This window comes from Homalodisca vitripennis, unplaced genomic scaffold (genome assembly GCF_021130785.1).
Source record: "Homalodisca vitripennis isolate AUS2020 unplaced genomic scaffold, UT_GWSS_2.1 ScUCBcl_540;HRSCAF=2788, whole genome shotgun sequence".
NCBI classification, from domain to species: Eukaryota; Metazoa; Arthropoda; class Insecta; order Hemiptera; family Cicadellidae; genus Homalodisca; species Homalodisca vitripennis.
Genome location: NW_025776691.1, coordinates 24,088 through 46,332, shown reverse-complemented (window position 1 = coordinate 46,332; position 22,245 = coordinate 24,088). Strand labels below are relative to the sequence as shown.

Below are 22,245 nucleotides of genomic sequence, written 5' to 3'. Positions count from 1 at the left end.
AGCCCTGTACACTTAGTACGCCTTTCTGTTTAGTAGGTAGCAGCACGAATCAATAAACCTGTGTGTTATTTGTTTTCCTGCCTTTTCCAATGCGATCATTGTAAAGTAAACAAAACATATAACTCGTGATCAGTGATTCTGAAATAACCTTACATTTACATTATATTTATTTCAGATGTGTTTTTGAGTTATAAATAAATAATTTAAAGACTCTAATGTCGGAAATTAGTTACAGTAATATCGGACATGTGTCGTGCCGCGCCGTTCTCATGCCTCGCTCGTCTTGATGTCGTGACCCCCGCCAGTCAAAGGACGCTACACTACACGTTCACGACAGCCATTTCAAGATAATATATTTGAGTTATACTGAAAAATAATATTTCTAAACATATAAATATGGGTAATATACAAGTATTTTCCTCACTAACAAAATATAGTCATTGTAACTTATTCATGTTATTGATTAAAAAATATCAAGGTTTAATTATTAATATTTGTAAATATTTAATTAAAAACATTTTATATACTTTTCCATGCAGTTATGTAATTATAATGTTAAAAGAAAAGAGAAAATTTAATAAAAAAATATGCGTGGTAAAGTGTTTTCTATCTTAATAATTTGCTCATTAAGGGCTAGAGCATGGCTATTAGCAGAATAAAATTGTAACAATATTTACTGACGATAATGTTTATCATCAATAGAACATTGTCTTATGCATAATGGCTATAATCTGCTATAAACGGCTATTTAATCTGAAAATATGTTCATGGGAAAGATACAAATTATTAAACACAAGAATTTTTTCATGGTGAATTTCAATATAATTATATGTATTTGTTAAAATCAGTCTATGATTAGTAAGAATGGTAGTTTCCCCCTTGGCCACCAGGGGAACAGTAACACTAGTTCTACTCCTGCCCACCAGGTTACAGGCTGAGTTAATTTAAATAAAATTTAACATGTGCCGCCGTTGTTGGCGTTTCTTCATTTGAAGTAACGAATTATTATAAATAAAATCAAACTCAAAACTCCATAGTAGTAGTTGATTTAATTTTTTTTTATACAAATTAAGTTTTCACAACAATATGCTGTGTACCTACTTTATAATAAGTTTAGATCAGATAATACAGATTATTCTTACTTTTCACATTCCCGTTAGTAGATTTAACTGTAATTTTGATATAAACTAAATACGTCGAAAGACAATTGCTAATCTTTGCCCGCTCTTTAAAATGTATTTGATAGCTGCAACTCAGTCATCCTTACCTGAATGCTGATTGCAGCTAAAAATAGTTTTATTGTATTATGTACAGATGGGTCAATCAAGACGTAATAGTTCTCGCTACAATTGATAACATTACTCGAAAGTACTGCATACATAATATTACAGTTTTAGATACTGATTTACTGAATATCAATATTTTGATAAGTAGAAGACAAACGGCGTTTTCCGTATTGGTAAAGTTTGAAATAACGACCTAATAAACTTTAAAGGAGCGTTGAAAATAACATCTACAATCAACACAACTATATCTGTATTAAACTAGCAAGTAACACAACATAATACAGGTAAGTTACTTTACTATATAAAAATTTACTTTTTATCACATTAAAAATAGATGTGTCGAACAAAAGGACTAATTTATAATACGAAAAATTTGAATTTTACATACAGACAAGGCACACAATGAGTTGCTCGGCAGTCAGATCTTCAGCTACAAAGTTCAATAAATACTACACGCGTCAATTATTTTATTATTCCGCCTAGAATTTAGTTGAAACAATATCGGAGAACAATGATACTAACCAGTAACGAGTAACAGGGTTTGGGAAAATGTCTACATTATGTAAAAACCAACTAAATAACAGTACAGTTTTACGTAGATCAATTACACACTCCACACATTTAATCTGAATGTACGTTCATGAGAAAGATAAGAAAGTATTCACACCAGAATTTTATCTCACTGAATTCCAATATATATTCATTTGTCTAACCAGTCTATAATTAACAATAGTTTCTAGTTTAACAGTCGTCCACCAGGGGAACGTAGAACTAGTTCTGTTCTTGTCGGTAGAACTTGGTAGATGTAGAAGCTGAGATAGCACTGAATTTGATAGGTAACACGAATGTTTAGTGTTTCCTTATAGTAATTAATTATTAGAATTAAAATTACAAAACGATGGTGGTTTTAAGTAGATGATTTTGTAATAGAAATTTAGTATTTACAATAAAATGTTGTGTGTGCTTTTTACACTAAAAGGAAAACATAGAATAAGAATCAATATTATTTTTACATTCCCACTGGCAGGTTTAACGTTAAATATTTTATAAACTACGTTCTCAAGAAATTAGTACTTTCAAAGTCCATAAGGAGTCAATAATATTTAAAAAGCCGCATTTAAACCATGACTACCAAAAGTATAGATTTCAGAAAATATAGATTGTGTTGTTAACAAATGGGCCAATCAGTACTTAACAGTTATCGCTACTTTTGATACCGTTACTCGGCAATGCTGAGTAGGCTATAAAATAATACTGATTTAGATATTAATTTCCTAATACCCCTACTTTCATAAGTAAAATCCTTAAACCAGTTTTGCGGTATTGGTAACGTTTGTAATTATGCGTATTTTCTAGTAAATAGTAAAGAAAATACTCTTTTTACTACATTTATTTTCAGTACAAACAAAAATACATTTATTGAAACCCTATACTGTATTATACTATTAACTAAGGCCTTGAAGTAAAATACATTATATATAATCTAATTATATTTTATGCAACTAAATAACAAAATGTACAAGATAATTTTAATTCTTACATATTGTAAGGCACACTGAATGATATAATTACATAAATGTGATAAATTAAACTGAAACGTATGAACTTAATCGTTTTGAACACCAAGAGTGTTAACAAAATAAGTTATATGCATACATAAAAACACACAGAGTTAATGCATCTATAAATATGGATATGAGTACTTCAGGGCTATTAATGTATTGATTATGAGAAAACATCAGTATGTTGTAATCACGTAAGGTACTGGGTACAAAGTATCTGTCATCAGTATTTTTTTATCGCGGTATTTGTTTCAGATAGTGGAGAAAAGCAAACTTTAAAAAGTATTGATTAATGAAATACCGCCTCACTTTTAAATGAATTGGAACTCTTTGTTATAAATAAATTTTATATGTGTTACATTTTTAGGTTTATTTTATTCATGGACATTTGCTCACGTTGCATTATAGTTTTGAGCATTATATTATCATTGAATATGACCAAGTAGTGTGAATATTGTAATTTAAATTACCCAAAAACGTCGTAAATTGCTTTGTATATAAGAATGGATGATGAGTTAAAGGGTTTAGATCAATATTCAACAGTATTGCTAGTTCAGTTCTTGTCCACCAGATGGTAGGCAGAGTTAGTTATCCGTTACCAGCGGTAGAAAGCGCTATAGTAGATGCTTATTTTTACTAAAGAGAATAAAATTTAATATTTTAATTATAAATACATACATTTTTAAAATAAAATAAAAGAATAATATATACGAAAATTCTTTATCGTAAGAATTATATATTGTATTTAGTTAAAAGTAAATAAAGACCGATCAAGAAAATGAAACATATTTTGTAAGATATCATCCGCGGATTAAACTGTAGTATGTTTATATATGTATTTATTGTAAGGTTAAACGTATGGATTATACTGTACAATAAGTTTTATTTGGAAGCTGCATTCAGTCATTGTTACCTAAATGTTGAATCGCAGCTCATATAATGCCAATAAAAAAGTTTCTAGAATATTAGGTTTATAGTTACATATGAAGGTAATGATACTTTAAATAAAATACAGTATTGCTGAATTTAATATTGTAGTGCTTGAAATGTCAAAATATATATCATTGTTCCAATAAGAAAGCACAGTGTGAATTCCATTAAGCGTCAAGTAGAAAGAAAACTTCAAATGTGTTTATGTGTACAAAAAGTAACACGCGTACTATACACAATAACTCCAGATATCTTACTTGCGTTGAAGGGCATCATAGGGTAGGAAAGTCCAAATTTTAGCCATAACTTTCTTTTTTACTCATAAATTAATGTGAAATGTCAATTTAAACGTGGTTTAACTGCTGTTAATATCTGCAATAATGATACACCAAACATAACCCATTAAAAATTGTATTAATATTATCCTACTCACAAAACATTCTATTAAATTCGTAATTTCGATAATGTGGTGATTCTATGAAAGGTCACAAAATTTCAAGTGTAGTCAAGTTTATATGAATTGTGAAATTTTAAAAGGAAATGTTTAATTTCAACTTGTAACTACATAAATCAAAGAATCCTTTGAATTCCAGGTATAAAGTGTGTTTTCTTTGGTGTTTGCAAATGTCGGAATTTAATATCCTTAAGGTAGACAGATATTGTTCATATTCTTAGGCCAGTATTATTTGAATATAAGGGTCATGCAATTCTTAAAATCTTAAACCGTAATTTAAAGCTACATAATCATCGTTGTTATAACAAATGATGAATCCAAAGATTGAAAAATAATTTATATTTCTACTGAACTATGAACAAAAAAAACTGTTGTTGACCGTGTATAAACATGGGAGGGTGTTCGGAATTTCAACAAAATACAGAACTAAATTATAATTAATTAATTATGATGGTTTTTAAACTATCAATGGAAAGTTAGTTGTGTTATTGTACACAATCTAAATCGTTTTAACAACACCTACATGCACTTTGGAGCATTCCATTTCATAGAGTAGATCCCGAATGGATATTTTAACTTTGTTCTGTTTGAATTTCATATATAATATAAGAACATAACAGTATAGTAGTTTTCGCGTCACATTATGGTAGATACGAATACCATTAAATGTTACAAATTCAGTACAAATTCGTCAGTTACTTATGTATAACACTAAAGGGCGAGTTAATCTCGTATAATTCATTAACTCCTCAGTTACAACAGCTGATATGCATTACAAAAGGGTAAACAAACTTAAACTACGTACTGACTAATACACACCATCATTCAAAAAGCTGCAGATGTAATTTTGCATCAGGAGCAAAACCACGAGTTAGAAACAAGTTTCATCGAGACAATATTCCATAGCCATGAGACGATTACACAAACCTAAGGTTGGTTACAATCCAAATTGTATAACCTCGTCTGGTTACTAATCGAAAACCTAGATAGGATCCGAAAAAGTCATAATTCCTAAAAAAGACAAAGAAAATGAGAACGGCTTGAAACTTAATATTCTGTATGTTATGATTCAGCGATTGGAAAGTATACTCATCACTAACAACTCTTTCAGTAGATTATTGCAAGATATACACAGTACTTTTTAACAGAAGGTGAGTCATTGAACTGAATAAGAAACCATCAGACACCAAGGAATCAAGAAAGAGGACATCAGTCAGAACAGACTGTCAGGCACTACAACGGGCTACACGACTTGGTGTTATGTAAGCTTAAATTAATAACTTCCGGCAGGTAAAATTGCATTGCTGTCTTACCGTATTCATATTGAAGGAAACCTACGTAATATGTTATAAAGTATCAAAATAACGTGAAAATCCTGCAAAATTTGGGGGGGGGGGTGTCCGATATTTCTCTTTTACAATGACGTGTAACTACTCATATTAATTTGAATGTTGATTTTACCTCCAGTTCATCTTCCTCCAATTGCAGCGACGGAAATCTGACGCTTTCTCAGACTTTCCCAATACTCAAGGTTAAGATATCACGATATGCTATCAGTAACAAGAAATACGATCACAATCACGACCAACCACAGACAATCACTATTCTCTCTGACAACTGAACTCGTGATATGTACTAGTACTAATATTGTTTTAAAATAGAATAACTTCTGCCGATTGCCACCAGACACATACTCTTGGTAGTTCAGTTCCTGACCACTAGGTTACTGGCTGAGTTATTTTATACAGGTAATTTATAGTATGCGCTGATGTTGTTCCCTGATCTTCAATAAAAAATAATATTGATATTTTAAAATAGAAGAAAAAAGTTTGATGCAATGTTTACGATGACACAGTATTAAAAAAATTAGCTGTAGTAAAAATAGTTTACTTGCCCTACAGAATAATTTAAAAAAACTGATGACTTATTTAAAAATGTTCCCGTTCCCAGATTTAATTGTTATAATTTTATAACACCTTTATTCAATATTCGTGTAATAGATTATATATACCTATTAGTTTTTATTCGTTAATTAATTTGAGTGCTGCAGTCAATCATTCTTACCTAAATGCTGAAATGCAAATTATTCTTACATTTTGTACTTTGTATTTGCAATGTCTAAGTAAAGGCTAGTTCTGCAGTAAACAGGCCCTTACCTGATATTGTTCCACCCAAACAAACCTTCAAAGAGGCTATCTCAGGTATCTTTGTTCTCGTAGGACTTGTTCTTTTGTGTGGTATTCAAAGATTTTGTATCATATAAATAAACGGTTGCCCGGGGCTTCGCACGTGCATGAACACTTTTGATTTGAACTAATTATATTTCCGACACCAAAATATGATGTTCGTTGTTTACCAATCAAGAAATGATATACATACACAGTTCAGAGAAGCCTACTTCTGTCAAAACACAACTATTATGAATTTTATAACAGTATTACGTCTTTAGTACAATTTAGATAGTAAATTTGGTAGATAACACCTTAAGAATGATATTATTTACATGTTTATGTGTTTATAGACTGAAAAATAATGTTAAAATTGTAGAACATTTAGAGCTGGAATTGAGAGCTACTTCTGGATCCCATCCGGGTTCTCCACAAGAAAATATTGTGGCACCTCCTCTGTGAATTAAAATACACTAAAGTGCATGTAGTTGTTATTAAAATGGTCTAGATGTTGAAAATAACACACCTAACTTTCTATTGATCGCCTGAAAACAAGTAATGGGTCTAAACCATCACGTGGATTTTTCTTAAAGTCTGTATTCCGTTGAATTTCTGAACAACCCATCCATGACTTGTATTCTTGTTCCACCCAATCATCAAAATTACAAATAAAATAAATAAATAATATGTAATTTACATTATAACACACATATTCTATAATGAACAAAATCTACAGTTTCTTAATTTTTTTACAAAAATCATTTTATAATCTTATGTTTTTTGTAAACTACCAACAATATTACAAACACAATACACAAGTACTGACTTTAGTACTTTCATATATCCCAACGGCTTGTCCTAAATTAATTGCCATAGTAAAATCAGAGACAAGTTACACTTATTAAATGTCGACGGATAAAGCTTATTTATTGTGGCGGCCCGATGTCAGAAATTTGTGTATAATCGTCAGCTTGTAGTCAAACAATGTGCACTGATCCTTATATTAAATTTCCATACAGGAATAACTTCTGCCATTGGCCACCAGGCGAACATTATTGCTAGTTCATCTCTTCTCCACCAGAGTACTGACTGAGTTAGTTTGGGTTGTGAACGGTCGGGTGCGTTTTTTTCGTTCTCTCTTTCTTAGTACGAACATTTTTTTGTTATTTAAAATAAAAATGCTACAGTTTGATACAATGTAAAAACTGATACTGTATTAAAACTGTTATATTTATGAGAATAATGTTTCTGTTGTAAAATATAAAAACTAAACAAACAGAGCTATAACCATATTTAAGCAATATTCCCGTTTCCAGGTTTACTTTTAAAATGTTTATAAAAGATTATTATTAAACGTAATTATACATTAAACATATTATGTAAACTATATTATTAGTAAGTTGCAATTAGTCATTTTTACCTGAATGCTGAGATGCAGCTCATTATAAACGTAATAAACGTAATCTATTAAACGGATATTTTGCCTGCATTAGAATACAATTACGTCAGCCCTAAAACAAACCTCTAAAGAAGGCGTATTTTATAGTTGTTCTCTTAAAACTGTTTACTAAATGACCACTGCAAGTAACATAAGAATTGTATTAAATTTGAAGACCCAGTATACCCCTATGGAGTATATTCTAATAGATATTACAAATATATTGTATTGAGAAAAGTATTTGGAATGGAATAAATTGTTTGCCAACTTATAAATTTGAAATTTGACTGACAGATATTTTTTCCAGCTTGATCTAATGTTCAATGTCTGCTTAGTGAGTTCTTATTTTTTTCCTACAGTGAAAGAATTTGTAATATCCGTAAAAAATGGCTGCTTGCCTTGTGATGAGTAAATACAAATACTGACCTGATTTTCATTTTGACCGTAATTGTGTTTTTTCATCACTATTAGCATCTTATTAGTATTATTTGAGAAGATTTGATGGCGATACTCTCCGACATGTCGTGTCTGACCTAAATATATATATGTAAATTTAATCAATAAATGTATTATTACAAGACAATAATTCACAGTAAACATATAAAGGAAGAATATTACATCATAATTTCCCCAATAAACAGGGTTAAGGAAACACGATGTGGTATCAGTAATACGAAACACGGACACAATCAACAAACATTATGATTTAGTAAAATAATAACTTCTGCCAATGGCCACCAGGCGATCAGCAGTGCTAGTTCAGTTCTTGTCCACCAGGTGACTGGTTGAGCTGGTTTAGACTGCAATTCTTAGAATGCGTTGTGGTTGTTCTATCTTTCTTAGTGCGCAACATTTTAATCACGTTGAAAAAATATTAAAGATATTTTTACACGTTTACTTATAAAATTGATTAGAAATTTTATGGTTCGTAGGAATAATTTGTTATTCTTAAATTATATATATACAATACAAACAGTAAATATAAGCTAAATTACAAACTTTCTTTTTCTCAAAATTACTTGCAATAGCTTTATATTTGGTAAAAATTCATTTTTATGTATCCCAATGACGTTATATCCTTGATACTTATGAATTTAAAAATTTGCAAGTTGTAGTCAGTCATTCTTAACTAATTGCTAAGATACAACTCGTTCCTCTTATTATTAGCATTATAATGAAATATCTAATAACTGCTACCTAAATGTTACCCAGTGAGCTTCCTTGGATGATAACAGTTCCTGAACTGGTTATATTATGCCTTAAACAAACCGTTCTAAATGAGGGAAGCGTTCCTAGCAACGGTCACACTGTAACCTCTTCATTTGGTGTCCACAGAGTTTACTATGTTGATTAATGACAGCCGCATGGATGTATGAAAGTACTGAGGTCAGTGCAATCGTGTCTTTAATAATGTTTGTATGTAAAAATAGACATGCGTTCTGCAATATTTTCGTCATAGACTAAATGTGTTATAATGTTAAAAATATTTAATTTAATTTTCTCAAGTTGATGACCCGGTAGAACGGGAATACAAGAAAGGATAGTGTACATAAACACAACAGAGTACAGATCTTAATTAAAATCCTCTTGTTGGCTTAGACAGATAACCCGCTTTCAGACGATAACTGGAAAATGAGTTGAGTTGTTTCCATATCCTAGGTCTTTGAAAACCACTTGCATGCTCTTTGGTGCACTTAATTCATAGATGAGGTGCTACAAACACAAGTAAATGACAAATTAAAAGAAATAATTTTGTACTATTGGAATTACATTTTGTGAAAGTTTAGTCAGTCATTCTCACCTGATTGCTAAGATTCGGTTCCAAAGAAAGAATATCTACAAAGGTTATTTGGAAGCTACATTTCAGTCAATCTTACATGATTGGTGAATTTCAGCTCATTACGATTGTAGTGTGTTGGTATGTGCAACTTTATTTGTCCATGTAACGTAGTTTTATTTGTGGACAAATACGTTAATAGCAATCGGCTGCCTATATATTTGTATACCGCCATAATATTTAAATAGATTGTTCACAATTTATAAAAAATATTTTATCTGACAATGGACGTAATATTATAATTACGGTTTAACCTACAGCAACTAAACAATCGTCGACGTAAATAACAAACTAATAAATTTTTAAAAGTAATATTGAAAATAATCTCTACAATATTCTGAGTTATAAGTGATAACCCCTATGTCTCATCTAAATACAGGTTTAATGTTATTATTAAAAAATTTAGAATATAAAGTAAACAGATAATTTTACGATAGCGTGTGGTTCATCCATTTGTACCATACTTGTTAATGACTATTATAAATAGCTTTTTAGACGAATAAAATTATTAGTAACTAACAATAAAGTTATATCTCAAACACAATAAACGATTTTATAATATTTTCCATTATATTTATACTTATTTGTAAACTAAGGACTCGTTTTTGTTGCAGTTGTAGGATTTGCAGGACCATTTACGTTGGTGTTGAACTGTTCTCAAACATCGCTAAAATCTGTTTCTGGGCAACATCCTAATAGTTAAGACAAACATTTTTACTAGAGAAAATGCGAATACGTTTTGTAGTTTGGAGATTTTGTGATCATGATTATTGCTACTATTAGTATTGCGGCTATCCCGAATTTCCGTGAGCAGTTTGCGAACTGTTGTATTTTGAAGAATATACAATAAATAGTTATCATAATAAAAACTTGTATACATTATCATATTATTTTATATTTTTTAATTTTGCTGGTAATTTAAATACTTATAATTACCTTCATTAGTGGAAATTTACATCTACAAGAGCTTCTCTTACGACTTTAGGTAAAACTAACTCGGCCGTCCATCTGGTGGACAAGAACTGAACTAGCAATACTGTTAACATCCAACATTAACAAATGACTGTATTCTTTGATAGTAAACTGATTGGTCGAAACAAGGTTATCATATACCACACTTGTTTGATGAAAACGGTTAACATTTATATAACGAAATAGAATCATGTAACTTTTACTATTTATCAAGATAAAAGAATATTTAAAGTTAATTGTTACCATTTCACTTGGTCAATCATTGTTCTATACTAAAAAATTTGAATCTAACAAAACATGTAGTACTGTTCTCACATAATTATAAATAACATGTTTTTATTAAGAGCGTTTCTCAGCTGCACCTTTTTCCGAAAAAAACTCATGTGTTATTAAAAAACTTACAAATTTACCATAAAATACAAGAATTATAATAAAACATAAAAATTAAAGATAACAAACACAATTGCACTAACTTCAATATATATATATATATATATATATATATATATATATATATATATATATATATATATTCTGGCGACGCTCTCACTGTTACCTCCACAGTTGAAGTCCACTGAGTACTCTGGTGACGAATTCAACTCCAACAGTAGAGGTAACAGTGATAGCGTTGCCAGTATAGCTTTCTTCATTTAGTCAAACAAGTTTAAAACACAAAAGAACAAGTCTTCTTTGGAGGTTTTGAGGAAAGAATATTACCATGTCAGAAACTGTTATCAAAGTAAGCTGACTGGATACTATTAGAAAGTAACTTAATATGTGCGTAGGAGCCGTATCTCAGCATTCAAGTAAGAATGACTGACTACAGCTTTCAAAATATATCAAGTAAGTTGTTCCCAGTCTATCGACGTGATAAGGTGTACTCAAATGAAGTCTTTTATAAAGATATTACTTTTAATTCTGTATACGAGAACGTTTGTAATTAAAGCTAAAGTTGTTGTTATATTTTATGTGTCAAATGTACGACAACCAAATTATTCTTTTGACCACTAAACTATAAAATACAATGTCATGTTAATAATGGTATCAAACCTTTATATATTTATTTTAATGATTAAAATTGTTTCTCACTGAAAGTTACACAACACCAAGGGCGCACCTACCGGCTACAGTGCGAACTAACTCAGCCATTAACCTGGTGGACAAGAACTAAACTATCAATACTGTTCACCTGGTGGCTATTGGCAGAAGTTCATCTAATTTTTTAAATTAAAAATAAATTTAATTAAAACTGCTTGGAATTATTAACTATAAATATATCTATAAGTCAAACGATCTACGTTTGATAGTTAATATATTTCTAATCGATAGTTCATTCGGTGTCTATTTAACCGATTATTGTAGTAAAATTCTCATGTACTTTTTTAGTAAACTTAATTCATTATTTTAATCACATTTTAGCTAAATTCAGTACTTTTATATATTCCAGCGACTCGTCATGAACTCATCGCCATAGAAAACTCAGTAAACACAAAATAATAGTGTGAGAGTTGTCAGAAGAGCTTCCCTCATTTAGTGTTATTTATTTAATAAAACATTGTCTAACATATCACGAAAAATCCAGTCTTAAGTAAACACCGTCAAATAAGTTTTCTTAGGAGGTTTTTAAGGCAGTACATTACAAGGCCAAAAATTGTATTGAATTACCAGGTAAACCCAAATCACCGTTAATTAGACATTCCAGTAAGAGCATAAAATGATGATTATCTGTAAACTGAATTATAACGGGAAACAAGTCCTAAGAGTACAGAATCCACCAAATAAGTCTTCTTGGGAGATTGTTATGTTCGAACGGAACTGTGTTATATAACAGGCAAACTCATCAATAATTAGTTTTTTCTACTAGAGGAAGAGACAACGACCTACGTCTGGGCACTCAGGTAAGAGTTACTGACTACAGCTATAAGATAATATGATAGTGTAGGAAGATCAAACTGGCGTTTCCATTAAGAGATTAAGGTTGTGAATGTATTATGTTATAAACATACTACATGTAAATTTAGAGACGGGAATGTTCTTTAGTTAAGGTTATAGTTATGTTTGCTCTGTTTTCATATGCAATATGATGTTAAACATCGTATAAATTTATTTGTCAGGAGATCTCACGCACGTAGGATTAATTATGTCATGTTACTAGGTCATGAAATATTTTTTATTTAAATAACCGTGTGGTAAAACAACATGAAAGAACGATTAACCCTCTAAGAGAATAAAACCTCAAATAAGCCTTCTGTGGAGAATTTTAAGGCCTAACATTAGAAGGATATGAAGTGCATTATAATATAGGCAATTTTACAACTATACATTGTATACCTTAATACTAATTAACCTTAGTAAAAAACAATTATGTAGTAAAAATGAAGAATGGGCTCAAGTTGTGTATTCAATTTCTACGCTAATAATTTAGTTCATTTTCCTAATGACTGGAAAGTAACCTGCTGTTATTCTAAGACACACTCTGACATTTCAGAGAATTATATGACACTTTCCAACCTAAGTGAATCATAGAATGGGTGCTGTACTATCCGTCAAACTCCTCTAATGTGACAAAACATTGTGTTTTTACAGTTGACTATATCAAAAGCCTGCTGTTTCGCTGTCTTCTTCCGTAAGGTGTTCATGTCACCGGTATCATTTATAAAAAAATAAAAAAGGGGGAATTTAAAAGTTAATTTGTATCATAAAACTTGCCAATGATTAACTTGTCAAGTTTTGATATTGTGTTTCTATACCAAACATTATTAATCACACAGTGGATGCTGCACAGTACTCACTTATTAGTGCCAGATTTATAGAAGTTGAGATTCCGTTGACGTGTAACTAATATTATGTACAAATAAAGTGATTCATGTCAGTGATTTACTTGTAGAGTGAGGAATATTTTCTAAAATCACAAATATTACATTTCTGCAGTCGTCTATGTCTACGGCCTAATTTGCAGGGAGTGTCCTTTTTGGGTAGGAATGGCTGAGGTATACGATGCCCAAATTATAACATAATGGCAAAGTTTACTGGAACTTTGAATTGATTCACCAAGTAGAGGCTAGGAGGAATATCAGAAAACAACGTAAACATGTTCACAGGTCTCCACATGGCAAGATAACAAATAAAATTAAATGACTTTATTTGTATCACATACATAATGTACAAAAGGGCGAATTTAGGGCCGTAAGTCCTTGTCTTATAATTAACCCCAATACAGTAATATTTGTTAAGTTAAATAAAACTAATATATTTAAAATAAAACAAAATTATATAATAAAGGTCTCTTTAAGACTTTAATACGAATTTGAAGTACTCATACCCGCAATTATATACATATATAATTGCTCACATATATCAATATCACATATATCATATATCAATATAAACATTCATTGGCACCCTACCTGACATCATCATAAGATAAAGTTGAAACGATCGGTCAGATAAATATGTTATTTGCTGTTCATAATTAATTACATGGTAGAAATAATAAAGATACAAATATTTTCTCGCACCGATTTCTTTACTAGTCCTGAATTACTATATACTCACTAATACTGAATACTGGTTGATAATTGCAGTTATTCAGTCTGTTTTTATATATCCATATAACATTACTTTAACACTGTGTTCAAATAATTATGTTTTATAATGTATATTTATTAGCTTATCTTAGTTTTTTTCGTAATATACAATAATTGTGTTAACGTATCAAAAATATCAAAATTAACCATAAAGTAAAATTATATTTTTATTTCTGTAAAGTATACCTAGTGTACATGTTAAAATCTATTTATAGAAGCAAATATTTGTATTCCTATATTACGTGCATCTCAAATAAAATAAATATTCAAGGTCACAGTAAATATTTTTTTCTCTAAGGTTCTAAAATTTATGTACAGTATTTTGTAAATGAGAAAATTTAGTTGAAGTTTTGTATAATTTTAGTGAAGAAAACGTTTTATAATCTTTTTCTTAGAAAAACAATATTTGAACCACATTATTTACGGTATTGGTCCATAGTCAATAATAATTTCATGCTTTAAACTATATTTCAAAATAAGGAAATGTCTATGAATACATTTACATACAAATTTGACACTTATGGAAAGATTACAAATTTGTTTTAACAAAGATGAGCTGTAATTTATTTCTACGTGAGGCAGTATTTCAGTAATCGATATTTTGTAACGTTTAATTTTCTCTAATATATTTAATGTATACCGCGATCTCATAAAAAACTGATGACAGATATTTTTGTATCTAGTAATCTGTATGGTTACAAGATGCAGGTAGTTTCTCGTACAGGTTATTTTACTAATCCCGAAGCTCTCATATCCTTACTGATACTGAAATATTGATATATAGTTGAAAGTAATTCAGTCTGTTTTTATTATCCATATAACGAATTAATGTACGTTTACACTCTTTGCGTTCAAAATAATCATGTGTGTTCTTTTGTGTAGTTAAAATAATTTAGTTTGTCTTGGTATATTTACTTGTTAAATTTATATAAAACATCGTGTTTACACTGCAGTTGTGTAAAATATAATTACATTTTAAAATGTATTTATTCAAGTGAGAGATTATTTTAATTTTTTAAGGCTTAAAACTGTTTTAAACATCAAAAATACACAAATATATTACCATTACTTATAAAGTAGAATTATATTTTATGTCCTTAAAGTATACATATTGTGTGTATTAACAAATATTTATAAAAGCAAACCTTTGTATAGCCATATTAAGTGCATCTCAATTAAAATAAATATTAATGACAATAATACATAATTTATTTACAGGGTTTAAAAAAAGTGTATTTAATACATGTGAATATGTATATGAAATTTTGAATGACAGGGCTGGACCCTGTTGGCTAAATTTTGGAATTAATTATCCAGGGTAGGACATATATAAAACCAATGATTAGCTTTCCTGAGATCCAAATAAATAGCCAATGTAAATTTATGAGCGTTAACTGAATTTGTTATATGACTTATATGCTTTTCCAAAGACAAGTCGGTTCCCCTACCAGGTAAAAATCCATATTGATTGGTGGAAAATATATTAAATTCTTGAAAGTACTTTAATAATCTTTCTTTAATTAGTGTCTCAAATATCTTAGCCGCGGTGTTTATGAGAGATATTGGACGATATGATGACACCTCCTGGTCATCACCTGACTTGTATACAGGTACCACTACAGCCACCTTAAAATCGTCCGGAACTACGCCCTGTGCAAGAGACTTTTCATAAATGCTGTACAACAATGGTACAAATATATCTATATTATTTTTAACAACTATGCTGCTAATGCCATCTATCCCAGAACTACTCTTATTTTTCATTCCACGTACTACTTTATATATATCCATTACTTCCATATCAAACCTATTCAACAAGACATCAGTTACAGGTTGTTGTTCCTGTAGAAACATGTCACACCCGAATGTATTCATTTTAAGGTTCGGTACAGCACCAACATAATACCTGTTGAATACATTAGCAATGAGAGACTCATTTCCCATTACTTTAACTGGGCAGTCGTTTACTTTTATGCTGCTTATACCTTTATTTTTTCTATTCAATATTTCCCTAACTATACCCCAGTACTTCCTACTATCACCATTACAATTATTTATTAACTTAGAATAATAATTTAACTTTTCGTGCTTTATACATCTATTTACAAATCTAGCCAAATTACTGTACTCCTCCTTTAGTTTCACATTAAGTTTATTTTTACAATAATTTTTATATAAGACGTTTTTCCAGTTTATAAGATTTATTAAGTTATTAGATATCCATTCCTTACGCTTTTTGTTCCTACTATTTATTTTTTTCAATGTACAAGATGATTCATAACATATATTGTAGGTTTTATAAAATTCATACAAAGCACTATTTACATCTTGGCTATTTTGAACAGAGCTCCAGTTTGCCACAGCCAGCTGTCTACTCAGCTTGGTATAATCAACATTTTTTACAAATATAGTATTCACTTTACTAACAATAGTGTCCAAGACAATTACATTTAATCCATAATGGTCTGTGATTCCCAGCTCCACAATACCGTGATTAATTTGTAAATTCTTTGAATTTCGTACTAAAACGTGATCAATACAAGAAAAACAATTATTCATTACTCTAGTGGGCGTATTAATAAAATTCTCATAACCATAGGCTGATATCAAATTTAAATAATCAGTGGCAGAACCCTTATTTTTATCTTTCAATACACAGACATTTACATCCCCTAAAATAATTGTTGGATCATTAGAATTTTTCAAAATATTTTCAAAGTCATTTTCAAACTGTTTATAAGTAAACTTACATTGTCTATAAATACCATATAAGGATAAACTAGTTTTTACATTATTTATATTTATACTTAAGATAACGTTGATAAGCTTCGCAGTCGGCAGTAAGATAAGGCGGTGAGTGTAGATAAGGGATGCGTCAACGTAGATAGTGACTCCGCCGGCCTGATTATCTGGCCTGTCCTGCAGAAGCATGTCGTAGCCGTCCATCTGGTACCTGTTCTCCTCCCCTCGCTTGATCCATACTTCAGTTAAGATGATAACATTGAACTTTTCTGAAAGGCTGGACAGGTAAACAATCAGTTCATCATAATGCTTTCTCAAGCTTCTTATATTCAAACAAAATACACGCAATGCTTCAAGCTTTGTAAACTGTGTCATTCACAAGCACAGTCAGTTGAATTTAACCCAAAACACCTCACAGTCCACCACCGCCCTCTAGCCTGAGACGTCAACGCCCAGCTTCTTTAGGTCCTGAGTAGAAGATATCCGTATTCTATCCCCATTGTCCTCTTTTCTGACAAATATCTTTCCCTCCCAGGTCCATACATACTTGAATCCAAGTTGTTTAAGCTTTTTAGCATGGAAAAGCAGATTCTTAGTGTACGGAGTCAGATGGTCGTTGACATATACATTAGTTTCTTGTACATCACTGCAGAAGTTTTTAGAGTTAAGTTTGGTTTTCTTACTTTTTTTCACTACTGAGTCTCGTTTCTTCCTATCAGAAAATTGCACTATAATGGGACGTGGGCCTCTGTTCCTTTTAACTGGAATTCTATGAGCCGCCTGTATATCTGTTTGATATTCAATTGGCTCATGTATAAAATCGGACAAATTTTGAATTATTTCCAACATATTTTCATTTGTTTTTTCCGGGATACCTTCAATTTGGATATTCTTGTTGCGATTATATTGCTCCAAGCATTCCAATTGAACCTGATAATTACTCAATTCCTGCCTGAGAACAGCATTTTCCTGTTTTTAACTCATTGTGTGATTTTTCCAGGGCATTGCATTTAGAAGTAAATTCCATCAATTTACTCTCGTATTCATCTATCTTACCAGAGCAAAATTCCACAGATGTCTTAAGATCAGATAATTGACTTGTAAATTTACTATCATATTCCCTAAACTGAGCCTTTATTGTATCTTCCATCTTTTTTAAGAAATCATCGTGAAGCTTCGATATCATATCTTTTGATAGAGGACTTACTTGTGCAATTTTTGCATTTCCAAGATTCCCGCCTTTTCTGTCCCATCCTGTTCCATGTTGTTTCAAGAATATCTGCACATTGAAAATGGTAATTTGCAGTGCAGGATGAACAGACAGCACACTCATCGGCGTCAGGCAATGGGTCCGAGCACAGTCCACAATCACTCATGATAACGAGATAAGGAGCTCACTGATAATACGTCTGCTCGCGGTGACTGCCAGCGACCAACTGTAATTGAATACCTAGAGATGTTCAGAGAGTCAACCAGTATGTGAGTGTTATCGCTACGTTTGTACTCACTTGAGTGTTGAATTGCAGATAATAATTGAATACCTAGAGATGTTCAGAGGGTCAATCAGAGTGTGAGTGTTATCGCCACTCTTGATAACATTACTAGATGTTACTGCGAACAAAATAATATCTACTGGTATAAACACTGATTAACCGATTACCCCTACTCTGATAAGTAGAAACCCCGCATTTCCGTGTTGGTAACGTTTTAAATAGTGGGTATTTTCCTGTATAACTGCATAGAAAAGACTTTTTATTACTAAACTTCGAACATTCGAAGGTACAAATGCATTTTTAAACCCTATATAAACTACATGAATTATAGGAACGAATGTTTATACTTTTGAGATTGATTTAACATGGCATTATTAATTGCTGCTTCCATAAATAGGAAAGCAGCCCCTAGAAGAGATAGGTTGAGAAATATCGATGGGATTAACGATTCAAAATTATAATAGTTTAAAATGAATTTTAATAGGATGATTTGATAATGATATGTTTAGATCAATAACACGTGTGTATTGCTCGTTACGTAAATTGATTGTTTATCATCTCAGCGTGTAGGACTATTAAAAACTATTTACAGTTATTCCGTGCGAAGTTACATTTAGGATTTTTTATTATTACATTGTAATAAATAGTTAAAATTATGGAACAATGTGAGAGTTGCTGTTAGTGTCTAAAAAATAACCGTGAGAGTGTTCTTGAGTACAATTTTAAAATATTTGACTCACTATACTAGTGAAGTTATCATATAACTAGCACTTATTCACGGCTTCGCAAGCAATGTACTTCCGAATAACAGGGACGACACAGGAGTTTTCAAACCCTATTTACTGAATATTACAGGATAAAATTAACCTAAGCTCAAACACAACAAATTAGGTAACCAATAATAATAATTAGTTTAATAATAAGAATATCTACAGAAAACAAAGAATTATCCATCTGTTGTTGTAGACAATTTAAGACAAAGAAATTAAATTAAAAAGGAGGCATATAGATTCATATTATACTCAGACCTTCTCGTTTCCTTTATTAGGGGGCCACCTCCTGTCGAGATCCATGAGGAAGACTTTAGGGCACTATTCTCAAGTCATTTCCCCTCGAAAGAAGGGGAAGCCAGCTCTGAACCAGTGTGGGATATTTTCAATGCCATATTAACTAGTGAAAAATATACATTCCCTGAGTTCCAGGCTATAGTGACATTGTTCATAATAAACATGTGGATAAATTGGCAAAGCAAGTAACAAAATGAGGACCTGAATGCATTAACATTAATATAGCTTAAGAAAACCGATTTTACAAAAATAAACTCAGAAATCTGCTTGTCTCGACAGAGAAAGCTCTTTGGTAAATCAACAAAACCTCAACTATTCATATAACTTATCAAGTGGAAGAGAAACGACATAATAAACACTTTACTATAATATTTGAAACGCTGTGAGCTGTAATTCAACGTTCATTTAAAAACTACTGAATATAGCTTTCAAATAAAGTATAAAAAATTATAAGAGCATAGGATACTTATGATACAAGCAAAATAAAAATGAATAAGTATTAAGAATACTACGGTAAAATCTGCCGATGTTTTTCTAATATTTATAATTTGCTTAATCTTTTTTCTATACTTTGCACTGTTCACCATGTACATTTTTTAAATATGAGAATTATATTATATTCCTCGTTCAATTTTATTTAAGATAGTTTTGAAATTTTAATTGAAATACTGATATTGTTCAATTTAAAAAGAATTATACGACTACAAGAGCGCCCCTAACAGCCGCAGTCCAAACTAACTCGGCCTTCCAACTGAACTGAACTAGCAATACTGCTGGCATCCAACTTAAATCGTTGATATTTCCTATCATAACAATTAAAACTAAACACAGGAAATAAAGTTAGGTTGTAGGCCCATGTAAAGATTTATTATAATATTTTGTATTATTGATTCATGTCACCGGTATCATTTATTTACATAATTAAAAAGAGGGATTTTAAGTTTAAAGGCAATGATTAACTTGTCAAGTTTTGGTATTGTGTTTCTATACCAAACATTATGAACCACACAATGGATGCTGCACAGTACTCAAGTCTTATAGCCAAATTTCTAAAAGGTGAGATTCTGTTGGTGTGTTATGATTAATTGTGTCACATTATTATATCTGAAAAAATAATCCCTCTTATAAGAGTAAAAATAACTAATCATTGCTTTAATATTTTTCATGCTAATGCTCATGTGATTCAACCTAATGAAAATCATTCCAAACCAAATTTTGAAATTAACGTAAATCTAATAAATGTATGGAATGTTGAAATCGCATGTCAGCTAATATAATGAAAACACACATAAACCGGATTATACTAAACGGTCCAAGTACGGTACGAATCCAAATTTATCCTTTCTTAAATTTATTTCTTTGTCAAAACTTAAAAAATTCAACACAAAAGTTTATTGCAAATTTGTTGTTCGTGTAATTCATTTACTATTATTATTGGTTAACTAATCTATTGAGTTTGAGTTGTGGGTAATTTTGTTCAGGGATCTTCTGAAGATACGTTTTGGAAACTTTTACGTCGCCCTTGTTATTTAACAGTAAATTGTGTGCGAAGCCTTGTATAAATGCTAGTTATTGTACAACTAATGCTATTTATTGTGCTGGTAATTTACTAATGTGACCAGGCATTTTTGTTAAATTCAAAACACTTACCTGATTTTGTTCTAAATTACTGAAAACTAATCTCGTTAAAAAACACCTTTTCTCTGAAAGAAAGTCTCTTGCAAGATGTAGATTATTGATTTAAAACAACTAGCTATAAATCGTTTTACTAATTCCTACAAGCGAAGACCACAGGCTAACTTAGTGAAACAATCATCTGCAGTGGCATACCCAGAAATCTCTGAGGGGTGTCCGAACCACCGGAGAGTCAGGGGATGGAAAATCCTCGTACGTAATATTGCTGGGGGGGATGATGAATCCGGGGGATGTATTTCAACCGGTAAATTGTTTAAATACTAGGTCATAAAATCGTAAAAAATAGTACTTCTGAACTAATAAGAGGAGGCAAAGATCAGGTTAGAATGTGTAAAGTTTACAGTACACCCGCCCAAAAAAAGAGCCACCAATAACCAGGGGAAGCTTATGCAGGGATACTAATAATTTCTATAACAAGTAGAGTCTATATGAAGTGTATTTACACTAACGAAATATCGAACCAAATAGTTAAGTTTAAATCACAAATTAAGACCAAAGCTACATCGTGATGTCTACTTTCGAAACAAAAAGTACAGATATCCCAGTTTGAAAGTTGACTACAAACTAACTACTAATAGAGCTACGATGGCATGAGTTGTATTAAAATTTAATTTTTCCAGCGTTTCTAAATATATAACTTCCAGTTTTAATCGGTGGCGATTTTCAACCTAATTCCGACTTTCAAAATCCATAACTTGGAGACTTGTGATCCGTTTAAGACCAAATTTCTATACAAGATACATACACGTGTACTGTAAGAGTAATAATCGTGCTACGTAAACTTAAGAATACTATGAAAAAATGTTGTTATTAAATCAAAATCTTATATTTTACTCTTCACGGTTGTGATCTCAAAATGCGGCCTAGGTTATATTATGGAGCTTAGTTAGTGTCCTAAACGTGTTATTTTTAAATCACTATAATTAAAACTTCAGTTTTAAACTCAGCTTAAATAGAGCACATTTTGTTTATTCACCGAAACAGGTAACTGTTCGTTTTAACTCGCAATCGCCG

The 22,245-nt window shown here is 30.9% G+C and overlaps 1 protein-coding gene across 1 annotated transcript in view; it reads right to left on the bottom strand.

Annotated features, from left to right (window-relative positions):
* LOC124370841 (extensin-2-like) overlaps nt 1-22,245 on the bottom strand; it is a 50,486-nt gene that overhangs the window by 13,161 nt on the left and 15,080 nt on the right. Inside the window, exons 3-4 of the mRNA XM_046829142.1 lie at nt 18,485-18,587; nt 17,136-17,253 (exon numbers count right to left, since the gene is read on the bottom strand). Coding sequence (XP_046685098.1) covers nt 17,136-17,253; nt 18,485-18,587 — 221 coding nt within the window. The remainder of the gene's footprint in view (nt 1-17,135; nt 17,254-18,484; nt 18,588-22,245) is intronic.